The 12993-nt window shown below is 37.9% G+C and overlaps 1 protein-coding gene across 1 annotated transcript; it reads right to left on the bottom strand.

The window, feature by feature from the left end:
* Positions 1–1298: 1298 nt before the first annotated feature.
* On the bottom strand, positions 1299–2078 carry LOC145978782 (uncharacterized). The gene has a single exon (XM_083111599.1). The coding sequence runs from the start codon at positions 2076–2078 to the stop codon at positions 1299–1301; it is 780 nt and encodes a 259-aa protein (XP_082967725.1).
* Positions 2079–12993: the final 10915 nt, after the last annotated feature.

Genomic DNA, 12993 nt, shown 5'->3' with positions numbered 1-12993 from the left:
ATTTTGTTTCAACATATTTACGTTGAGATCACCAATCGCAACGTAATGAGCATAATTCAAATGAAAATATTGCACGATATCCCCAATATCGTATACTTAACTTTAGGGGGTTTGTATGCGACTAATATCCCGACCTTCACCTTCTGTACGGTTACCTCGACAGCTAAGGCTTCAATGTCATTATATTTTTGAATAGGCAATTCGAGTGCTTTCCATTGTAATGATTTGTGTATATATAAACAAACGCCTCCTCGAGTCCTATCACATCTGTCATTACGGATAATATCGTAATTATCTAATGCTACCGTGTTATTCGAAATATGTGGTTTAAGCCACGTTTCGGTAATTCCTATGATCTGAAAATTTAATTTGTTTATTATGTATTTAAATTCGTCAAAAGAATATAGCAGACCTTCCGTGTTGAAGTGACACACTTTCAGATCTTTGGGGAATGACTCGAGGCCATTGCTTAGCTTCTGTTTGGGGAGCGGCGATTGACAATAGCTGAGTCGGGGAGGAGGGGGTGAGGGTGCCTGACGGAAATAACTGTCCCTGAAGCTAAAGGGAGGGGAGAGGACTCCACTGACCTCATCACGTGGGCTATTCACGGAGCCTGGTTTCTTTCCAGTTTAGCGGAACAATAAGCGCCTGGAACGTCTTGTAATATACATTTAGTTTTCCTGGCAGAAATGAGGCATTGGGTCTTACAATATTGTAGCAAGGTAAACAATATCTTGTCATCCAAAATGTAATTGTATGTGGCTTAATCATCATACTTGGAACATATAAGTAATTATGAATATATGATTTTAAAAAGAAAAAAAATCTACTAATAAAAATGAGTAAGATAAAAAAATATGAGTAGGATACAAGAATGCAGGAAATGATTACATAGATACCTATAAATAATGATACAAATAAGCAAAACGAGAAAATACACAAAAAACAAAGGGGTATATATACTATATATATGTTAATACGCTAGGGTTGCAAAATTTGGGCAACAATGTAGATTTCAACAATGTGTGTATATAAATGAAAGAAATAATTCAAAATACAAATATGCAAGATGAAATTCAAAAATATAGAAATAGGCAATTTGACAAAATGGAAAAAGTATATGTACGTTTAAAAATCTGTGAGAAAAAAATGAGGTTTCAACGCTATTTTGTGGAAATGAACGGATGTGTATATAATGTCTTGAGAATTGAATATGATGAAAGGTTAATGATCATGAACCAGACAACTGTAAAGGATTGTCATTGTCCGTGTAGTTTCCAAGGCACAACAGGCACATTTTACTTCATGTTCCGTAGCTCTTCGTTTGTAGAAATGAAGAATCTTTGATTGTCCCTTATGACGAGGATCTTCCCGTCTCTCGTAGTGGCAGCACCAAACTTTTCCCTTGCTTCATGCAAGAGCTGCAGCCGAGATTTGAACAAATCTTCGTGAACTGAGATCCGGGTTCCCTTCAGTTTGCTTTTGTTCCTCATAACCAGGGATTTTGTCCTGTAACTGACAAACTTCACGATTATAGGGCGTGGCCTGTTGGATTTTTGACCAGTCCTATGCGAACGACAAATATCACCGTTTTGAATTGTCAATCCAAGCTTGTCCTCGAAAAGTTTTATCGCTATTTTGTCGGTATCTTCATTGTCCTTTTCAGGGAGACCAAATATTCTGATCGACTGGCGCCGTTGGTATTGCTCCAGTTCTGCAGTTTTTTCTTCCAAATGAGTGCTAAGATTGGCAATGTTTCTTTCGCACGACGCGATTTGCATTTGAAACTCGTGCACTTTTTCACTGTTGAAGTTGAGGCTATGCTGAAGCGCTTCAACTACAGCAGCTGTGACCCTCTCTACTATTAAGTCTGCTAAACTCTTCTGCACTACTTCGGAATTTATTTGCGTTTTTACGCAATGTTCTATCGTCTCAATGAGAGACTCCTTGCTTACCTCCTGGGGTCCCTTCGCCTGGGTGGGCGACGGGTGGCCGCTGTTCTCCCCTCGGCCGCTGCTCTTCCTGCTGCCCGATCCACTCGGCGTGGTGGACTCCTTTCGCTGTTTCCGAGTGTGCATCTTCTTTTGTCCACAAAAATCGACACAATATCACAAACCACAATAAAAGTCACTTATAACTTGGACACCAGCTTAGTATTGCCCCGAACACTGGTTTTAACTTTCCGACTTTACGCACCTGCGAGCACTTGGAACTGAAACACGGAGCTAAGCTAAGCCTAAGCTAGTCCATCCGCCATCTTGAAGTCCTGATAATATTTTATAAGCTGTTGACAGAAGTGATATACCTCTGTAGTTGTTAAATTTTAGCTTATCCCCTTTTAAAGTCTATGACCACCCCTTATAAAATGAAAGAGAGTGTAGATTGCAACAATTGGTCATGGTAGTAATATGTTAGGCCTAGGGGGAAACATTTTGGTGCATGTCATGACAACGTCCGCCATCTTGGATCCAACTTCATTTCTTTAAATGGGAAGGGGGCATGGGGGGTATGGTTTTGGGCTAGAATTTCACCAGGAATTCAGCGGTGAAGTCAGATTTATGAAAACTTTAATGATAAGGAAGTTATGGGCATATGAAAGTGATAATTACGTATCATTTGCAGGTGCTGAACCATGCCATTGACCAAGGCCGGACTAATCCAGATCATCATGCTGGAGGGGGGAGGGCAGAAGAGCCCGTGCTATAGCTCGTGATTTCAACAAACACAACACTCAACGGAACCCAGTGTCGCACGTTACAGTGTCCCAATTGCTGACCAGGTTCGAAGAGAGCGATAGAGTCCAGGACAGGCCACGATCTGGTAGGCCCAGAACTGCCACTGTTGACGGAACAGCTACGACAGTGCTAGCTAGCATCGTTTGCCAAGTCCCCGCAGCGCAGCACACGTCGAATGTCTGTGCAATATGGTGTCAGCCAGATTTCCATTTGCAGGGTGTTAAAGATGGTTTAGTGGCACCCGTACAAGCTGCAGCTGGAGCACCATCTCTCTGAGGACGACCCGGATAGGAGAATGCAGTTTTGTTAATGGGCTGTGGAGCAAATTCGCCAGGACCCGCACTTTGCATTGCATATTCTGCATTCTGATGAAGCAAATTTTTATGTGAATGGGAAAGTGAATAAATAGAACATGCTGTATAGGTCCTCCGAGAACCCGTTGTGGAGAGATCCAAGCAATATGGTTGGTGCTGGGAAGCTTATGGTGTGGGCCGGGATCTGGGGGACATGTATCATTGGCAAATTCTTCATTCATGACAATTTAAATGCAGAGGGCTACTTGCAGTTGTTACAAGAACACATTTTACCGTCAGTTTTGACGGAGGATGGCAGCTTCCCCTCATATTTTCAGCAAGATGGGTCACCACCGCATTATGGGCGACAGATTCGTCACTATCTGGACCTCCAGTTCCCTGGTCGATGGATTGGTCGACGTGGGTCAGTGAAATGGACTCCCCGATCACCAGATTTAACTCCACTCGATTTTTACCTGAGGGTCATGAGAAGCCAATCGTGTATGCCGAAAAGATTCGGGATGTGGGTCACTTGGAGCAACGGATACTGAAAGCCTGTGCACAAATCACACCTGAGATATTGCTCCGTGTCCACGGAGCATGGGAGATCCGTCTCAACATGTGCATAGCACAAGAAGGATAGTATATTGAACACATTGTGTAACTTTCATTGTGTACATTTTATATGCCCATAACTTCCTTGTCATTAAAGTTTTCATAAATCTGACTTCACCACGGAATTCCTGGTGAACTTCTAGCCCAAAACCACACCCCACATGCTACACTTCCCACTCAAAGAATGAAGTTTGATCTAAGATGGCGGACGCTGTGATGACATGCACCAAAAAGTTTCCCCCTAGGCATAACATATTACTACCATGACCAATTGCTGTAATCTACACTTCCATCATTTTATAAGGGGTGGTCATGGACTTTTGACTCACCCTGTATATATATATATATACACACATTGGATTTGGAGGCCACGTTTTGGGTTCCTCAATGCTCTTAATGTCTTTGAAAATAGCGGCATGTATTATTGGAGGAAGGGAAACGAGTAAGTACGTTCGCTTATTTGAAAAGTTTAGAACTTTACGTCATGTGCGTACGAGCTCTAATGTACAAATACTCAAAAAATTATTGTTTATTTCATTAATAATAAACTGGATAAGTAGTATCGTTTTCAAAATACTGACATGTTTTACATAAACGAATTCAATAGCTACAGTAAATTGAAAATTCTGTAATTTTCATATGTTTAAACATAATTGAAATATAATTGCTTTCCGTCATTCCCCGCAAATTTCTACCTTGCGTCTGTAATAAATTCTGACGCTCGTATATTGAAATAAGAAAAGTCTAATATAATTCACTCACCGTAGCTTTCGGGGTGAAAATAACCTTTATTTAAGTTCCTTAGCAACGTACTTTCCATGGTCAACAGGATACATGCTAAACTCGAAATAATTGTTGTACCTCTAAACATTTTATTACAACAGACACGATGTAGATATTGCCTTGTTTACTGACTTCTCCATCATTGTCGGTAATCAATATTCTTACAAAATATTTTAACAAGTCGAAAATAATGCCGTAAATGTGTAATGAAGTGGTTTAATTATTTATTATGAAAGGAATAATTGTATGTAAATATTATATTCATGCGTGTATATATTACAAATTTATAAATTGTTAACTGGTGCATGAATTTTGTCGACAACCAATAAATATTTTATATAAAAAAATATAGATATTTTCGTATTGAGTTCCAGAATCTATATCTGAAATGAATCTTCTTGTTTGAAGCATGTTTTCAAACTAGAAATTGATTCAACTGCGTGTTATTGATCTGTGAGAAACAATGAAGGATTTTTTGTTCCTGGAAACGGACGTTGCTAGGGACGTGAAAAAAGGGGCATTCACCTTAAAAAGGGACTAAGTGAGCGATTTTAAAATTTTCTCGGTCTTTTGGGACAATTTCACGGGAGATCGTAATGTAACATTTTTTACCTCCGGGATTTCCTTCGTGGAGAACATTTATGTCAGTGAGTGAGTGTGAGAGTGAGTGGTGGGATTGCGACTTTATATGTATTGGAAATTCCTGCCTTTTTATATCGACAAAGCTTTACAAATAAAATAGGTGCCATGCAGTCGCCTGATTTAACGAAGAACATTCAACCTCTCCTTTTTGTGGTTTGCCAACCTCATCTAATGTCAAACAAAGGTCTCTTGTCCATGAATGGAAACACAAAGAAAACAGGGTATCTTCGCATTCGCTTATTCCATCTTATAGCCAGGCGTGAGGAATAAATTGACAATGTCTCATGGAACAATATAAAGTGAAAAAGGGGGCAAGTTTTTGCCGTTCAAAAGTCCCTTCTTTAACCTCGGAAAAAACAAACAACGTGTTGAATGAAAAGGCTGTGCTAAACAGAAGATGAAAAAGTTTACTGCATATCGTGATCACGACTTGAAAAGATGGATTGAATGAGAAACAAATAGACTTCTTTGGAAGGCTCTTGGTTAAATTGAGAATCTTCAAAGACAAAGCTTTCAACTATTTCTTGTGGACAGAATTTTTGAGTTGTTATTTCAGTGCTACCATAAATTATTTTATACAATAGTTTCTTTTACATGTGAATTGTACAAGGATTTTGAAATCAAAAGTTCCTGTACGGCTTCTTTGCATTGTTACTATTTAGGTATTTTACGATACATTTTAGTGGTTTTCTCTAAGAAGGATCTTGTTTAATTGCATTGCAATCAACTAGCTTATTTTGTTATTAAAGATGCACATGTTTCCTGCGAACAATATCTGAATATGGGAGGCTCAACGCAACAGAGAAACAATTTACTTTTTCTAAAATCTAAAAGAGAATTTAAGAGAAAGTTCATAGTATGTTATTTTGTACTTAGAACTAGCTACCTAGCTCTTAGCAGTTGCGTGTGAAGGGAAATCTCTCCGCAGTGTAGTCAACAAGTCGTCATGAATCTCATTCGGTGCGACTTGCTTTTTCTGGAGGTAGTTGATCACAGCTCGGTTTCCAATACCCTCAACTTTGATAAAGTTGTTGCACTTGCTTCCATTCAATGACGTACAAAAGCGAAGAAAAGTCAAATGATGGACATGTGGTTTATGGTATGAGTACGAAGGACTAATGATGATATACAAAGTACATAAACCAAGTTTGACTCCTTTCCCACCGATTCTGCATTGCCCAAAATTTTGAGCCACTCCTCGTAATTCTAAAATAATAATAATATATACAATCTGGTCCAATCGCGTTATGATCTTGCATTGAGGTTCAGGCACTCGTTTTAAACTGTTGTGTATACACATAGAAATATGCATGTCCCCAATGAAGATCCACACTATTCTCATTATATGCCATTGTAGGGATAATCAAACGACTTTAAACTTAGGAGCAAGCATTACCTCTCCGTGCCATGATGCATTCTTTCATCAAGAATTCTTAATCACTGGAAAAGAAACTGGCTATCGTGCGAAAACAAGTAGCTGGCAGAATATGAGTTGTCAGGATTCCCGCCTCTATTCACTAGGATGGAAACCCACCTGAGATGATGTTCCTACTCTCTCGAAGGGCGTGGCAGCCTGAGATCTTGAATGACTGTTGCTTACAGCGGAGTCGGATCCATTGTCTCATCCCAACCTGCCCAGAGGCCAGGGACGTTCTGCACAACGCCAAATCGTCTCTAATTACATACACTGAAGAAGGGAGCCTCGGTGTTTTTAATTGCGCAACTGTCGTGGGCTGGATGATTCAATTTCCTTGCGAGGCTTGCTGTAATTTGCAGGTTTAATTCGCAACTTGTATTTTCAATGACGGATCCTGTGAAAGGAATACAAAAGGATTGCTATGCAACAGAAACAAATTGCTGAATAATAAACTTAAGAAACGTTATTGATTAGCGCCAACTTCTGAGAGACACTGGGTGGGCTGAACTCTGAGAGTTATAATAATATACAAGCAGGCTGAGGATTTGCCCCAAAATACCATTTTGTTCCTTGTCCAGGCAATGTAGGCTTTTACGTTTTAAAAAACCCTTTCCTGCATTTCTGAAAGCAATACACGCATTTGATGGTGGGCGTTTACCCTATTTTAGTCATAATTGCCAGTTTCGAAAAAACTTTTTTTTTAGTACCTAATCTTGAAAAATTATGTGTTAATGTTAATCACTTTTAGTAACTATTTTGTATTTTCGGTACCTGTTTGTCTGCCTATTTTAAGAAATTTTAGTGCCTATCGATCCTCACACTAGTTATAAGCCCTTATCCACTTTTGTAATAAACATGTGATGACTGATAGTGTAAATAATATATGATATTGACAAGTGAGGAAGATGGAACAAATCATTGTGAAGTATTTTTATAACATGCAGTCAACAATTAATTAGTGATAATTATTGAATTTTCTTTCTACAAAGAAATACCATAAGATAAAAATTATTAGGTGGGCTTGTGCGCCACAGGCCCCTGTAAGTTGGCGCCACTGTTGATGAATGCATTATATCGCACACGTATTACATTTTCCCCAAGAAAGATGGCTGGATTGGATAAAACTTACTGAAACAATATTAAGTTATCGTAAATAATATTCATACAATTTAATGCGATAGCTAAGAAAAAGGAATTGTTCCCATTATACTATTTCTTCCGTAATGGAAGCGCTACGACCCCAGGGGTGCCCAATTCCAATCCCGGCCTGGACACAGGTGTTCTTTGTGACTGTGTCTTCACCAATTTCATCATATTATCACTTATCCTCACCGTGGCAATTAGCCAAAAGTGTCAGAAAATCGATGCCATATAAGAAAAATACAAAATTTTGCATTCTTCGTTTACATTATTGCTAGAGCTCGGATTTTTAGGGTCTAAAGAGTGTGCTTTTAGGTTCCTAAAATAGGCACTAAACATCCTAAAATAGGTTCTAAAAATCCTAAAATAGGTTCTAAAAATCTTAAGTTAGGCTCGATAAATCCTGAAGTAGGTTCAAAAATATTTAAAATTGTTCAAAATTACTGAAAAATACTGATTAGGTATAGTCACCGGCAATGAAATGGGACCCATAACGTTATGTGTGTTGCCTAACCCTACGGCGATGGCAGAACTTACCGTTGGAAATTTGCTATTAAAATCCACCCTTCGCCGTATAGTTAGGCAACAATCGTTTTTCATGTTATCCAGTCAAACTCTGCAATTTTGTCTGTGAGGATCATCTTATATGCTGAAAATAATCTTTCAACAAAAACATAGTCAGTGGTGCAAACTTCAATGCTGAAATTTGCACCCAGTGGTGCAAACTTCAATGCTGAAATTTGCACCAAAGTGACGCGAAAGTGAGCAAGACCACACATATCAGAAGTTTGCACTTTGGACTGTAGAGGTAACAGTGGCACCAGACATTTTGCTTAGTTTAGAGCTTTGAAAAATCACCATGGGCTTTAAGGAAGGGAAATCGACAGAGAGTACGTTTCAAACACGTTCGGCATTGAATTGTTTCGTGACCAAACAAAGCAATTGCCTCTGTGTGATATAAAAATCCTGTAAAACCTTTTAAAAAATATAAAAACCTCAAAAAAGCTTGATTTAGGGGCATAAACTTAAAATAGGTTCTAACGAGCAAAATAGGTTTTTCTAGGCACTATAAAACTTCATCAGTTGTTGCAATTTTTTTTTAACCAAACGCTGACATAACTTATTATTTCTTACATACCTGTAAAGAAAAAAATAGGTTAAAAACCTAAAGTCCAAGGTCTAATTATTACAAAGACATTCTTCAATATACTTTTAAGGATAAAAACTAAATTATCCCCTCCTCTCTGTACATATATATGTCTCTAATGTTTTCCATATCATTGTACTTTATGTCTTTCTATATATGTTGTTGAATCCACTAATCAACCTCCGTTGTGGACTGACTGGTTACCTACCACTGGTGTCCCAATTTTTTCGAATCCCGGCCATAACATGGGTGTTCTTTGAGAATGTCTCTTCATCAATATCATCACTCATCCCCATCATCGCGATTAGCCAAAAGTTGCACAAAAGCGATGCTAAATAGTAAAAATGGAAATTGAACTCACACTCTTTCTGAGATACTATTTTGAGTTCCAATAACACAGGTGGCCTACGTAAATTAATTTGATGTACTCGAATCTGAGTCAATTTCTGCACAATCTCCTTTAATAATGTTTGGACTACTATTTATTTATTTATGCCTTATTTGAAAAGGCCGAGTTAAGGCCGGACAGAGCCAACTATGTAAAAAATACATACATTAACATATTAAACACAAAGTACATACATTCTTTTCACATATCTTTAGACGTGCACTGCACACTCTTACACACACACACTACATTCACACATACAAGTCATAGCACGCTGAGTAGAGTATAGAATATATAGAATACAAAATCTTGAATAGTATATAACTGATTGCAAGGTACTTTAAAATTTACATTGATGCAAGTATCATTCATATGTAGTACCTACATGTCTTTCAGTCTACTTGACAGATGAAGGCCTAAGGAATTCTCTGAAGAGAGTGGTGCAAGCGTCTGCTGAAAGCAGCGACAGAGCTTGTTCTAATGCTTTCTGGCAGTTGATTCCACAGCCTTACAGCCGATACGGAGTTAATTGGCAATTTCTCTTATTGCGGCAGTTTCTAAAACAATTTCCAGAGGAACCCCTAATAAGTGACCTCATATTTGTAATGAATGAAGTTAAATTACAAAACCAGTAACTAATCAAACAATAAATAGCAAAAACTTACGCTACGAACAAAGGTAGAGTTACTTGTACTCTTCCGCCTTTATACCTGTTATCCTTGTCATCATGAATTGTGAATAAGATAGATGAAAACACACTATAAAACCAACCTTGAGTTCAAGAAAACAGGTTACTCCCTTGCTCCTAATAACATATGAAGGCATCCTTCATAATATTTAATACGAAATATCGAAAGCTGAATGTACTTACCTTCAAAATGCAATTTTTGTATGGGACGCTATCCACTAGTGCGTCCCGAGGGGTCGTTTGGTGGGTCCCGAAGTCGGCTCGAACATTTATTTGCTGTGTCTTAAAAACCTATTACATTTAAATTACTAAGATATATTGATTTAACAATTTAAATTCAACCCGTGTTGTACGTTGTCTAAACTCTACATTTCTGTTATTTGCGCTCTACCATCGCCTTTCGGCGGCATCTCTTAATTTTAGCATGTATATTTAGTTAGATATTACACTAGAGCAAATTAGTATTTTAAATTACATATTTACTTTTCTGGAATGAGTATATGATATTTTTTTAAGCAAAAGAGAGCTTCTTAAAGTACACGATGTTAGCAAAAATATTATAAAGTGTGTGCACACCCCTACAAGTAATTTTGTCGGCGCCCATGCTTACGGGTCACACGAAATGTAATATCCTTCAATGTGGGTCGCGGACTGAAAAAGGTTGAGAAGTACTGGGCTAACTTAAAGTACACCATTAAAATGATCTAAGATGTTTTAAGTAGTGACATATTTTCAGAAATACTGCACAAGAAATACTGTTTAACCGATCAAAGCCACCTTTACCTTCCATGTTAGGAGAAAATTGCAGTGTCTTTAGCTTCTTGAAGAAGCCTCTCCTTACCTTTTACCTTTCTCATGGGACCTTTTACACCCCATTTAGATAAAAGGATTTTTCCTTGTATATTTTGAAGGGTGTAAAATGGCCATGTGTTCCGACTCATCCACAAATTTTATTTCATTCATTCATTCATTCACCTTTATGTGAAATACATTAATAAGGAGGGAAAGGATTTATATGTTGTAAAAAATGTGCTAAATATGTAAACACATATTTACTTATTTTCATCAAAATATGGAGTTAAATATGGACTTAAAATTGTAAAAAATTACCTTTTCACCACTACACCAATGTTTCCAAAGTAACGTTTGTAACAACCACGAGGTGATGCTTGAGCCTCATTCTCTATTGTTGACAACAAATGTAAGTAAACAGGTATTTCAAGTGTTTTATAATAGCATAAGCAAAACTTTGGGAAATGTAAAATTTAAAAATATATATATTGTTCAGATGACAGTAAACTTGTAATTAACGCAAATTGGAGGGTTTAAAAAATGTCGTAAATTTTCGTTTGTTTAACGTCGCTTCGGACTTTGTCAGTTATTCGCAAGAAATTCACCTAACTCACATGGGAGCATGTAGTTATTGCGCGAATATGGAGTAAATGTTGAGAATCTTCTGAAATATGGAAAAAATATGCAAAAATAACTAGAATATGTAAAATATGAGACAAACCCTAATATATGTACAAATATGGAAAATAAAAACTGATTTTGTCGAGTCCACATGTCATGACGCGGAAGGATAATACAAAATATAACTGATTTCAGTTTCATACATAAATATGTAATTACATATAATTCCGTTCCCTGGTAATAAGCCTTTCTGGATAAAACGGTCCAATGCCTTCATACGTGTCTTGATCACTTTTCTTCTTTCTGTCTTTTTCTTTGGTATAGACGGGATATGTTCGTAAAAATATATTTTCTGGTACTTCATAATTGGTTTCAAAGTATACATTTTATAACACAAAGGCAGAGTTCCCTGTTTTATGTGTCCACGGCAACTTCACGTTGGCGTGAATATCGACAGGTGATCTTTCTTGTGTCACAAACGACCTTCAGCCACAAAATGATGCACATTTAATTCCGCTACGTCACAGGGCGTTTGCTCCTAGGAAGTACCACGTCATCGTGACGTAATGGTAGCCGTTAGCAATTCACACCTACACAATTTGGACGGTTGCCGCCTCATCTTTCCCTTATAAAGAAGGAACAGGGTCCACGTCACGGACACGTCATGTAGAGCAGAATCCACACGAGTCGAAGAGCAGTTACACACGCACCGCAAACACGGAGGAGACATAGAAGTTATTCCAGCTTTTAAAGAACTACCATATTTGGCTTGGCGCGTTTATTTGAATTTGTACATGGGTGTTACGCGGCGGGTACTCCCAGCGAGTTCTCGTTGGTGGCTTAACGAGTGTCGCCACGGACGCTGCAGGTAACGTTAGTGACAAAGGATCATTAAATGTACCAGATTAATGTTAGCAAGAGGGCGTGGGCCCCCGTGAAATGTTATCCCAAAACTGTTGTCGGGTGTTATCTGCTGGCGTAGGCAATCAGCCTCCCCGCGGACTACCACTTGCCTATCAGGCAATCCTCGCTTCTATCAAATCTTCACGACAGGTTCCACGAACGGTTCCACTCCACCATGTTACAATTTACTACGAACACGATGGAAGGATTACGGTGCATTGTGATTTAAATACGGGGAATGGAAAGTTATTAGATGCCATCAATTGCGTTCATGCCAGTTCATATCAGGAAGCCTCGATGGAAAGTTCCTTATATTTATGATAAAGAATGCAATCAATACATAGTTTATATTACAGTGCCTGGACTTCAAGCTGAAATTTAGATAACAGTCCTATCCTACCACTTTTGGTCAATTTATCAGCATCTTATTTACTGCAGTTGTATGTGCGTACGTACAACAATACATCATTCCACTTCAATGTGTATACCATTACAACTGATCCTAAAAATACTTAATAGCATACTATTTCGATCAGTTGGTAATAGAATACTAGTAAAGCTAGTATTATATTACTTGTAGCATCAATTTTTGTAGACAGACAATACAGTATAAATTCATCAGTAGGAAGCGTTAGAGGTTTCCTTACATATATTTACAGATCTGAAATCATGCAATAATTACAGAATTATAATAAAACTTCACTGAAAGTAAAAGTTCTCATTATTCTATTCTGAGTTAGAAGTGCTCCATCTACACCAACGCAGAAAATGCGTAATCTATTATGGTTTTAGTCTAATTTATGAGTGTATTGGCTAATCGGGACTGAAT

This window comes from Lepisma saccharinum, chromosome 25 (assembly GCF_977018435.1).
Source record: "Lepisma saccharinum chromosome 25, izLepSacc3.1, whole genome shotgun sequence".
Lineage (NCBI taxonomy): Eukaryota > Metazoa > Arthropoda > Insecta > Zygentoma > Lepismatidae > Lepisma > Lepisma saccharinum.
The sequence above is the reverse complement of the archived record's forward strand: the minus strand, read 5'-3'. Positions and strand labels throughout refer to the sequence as shown.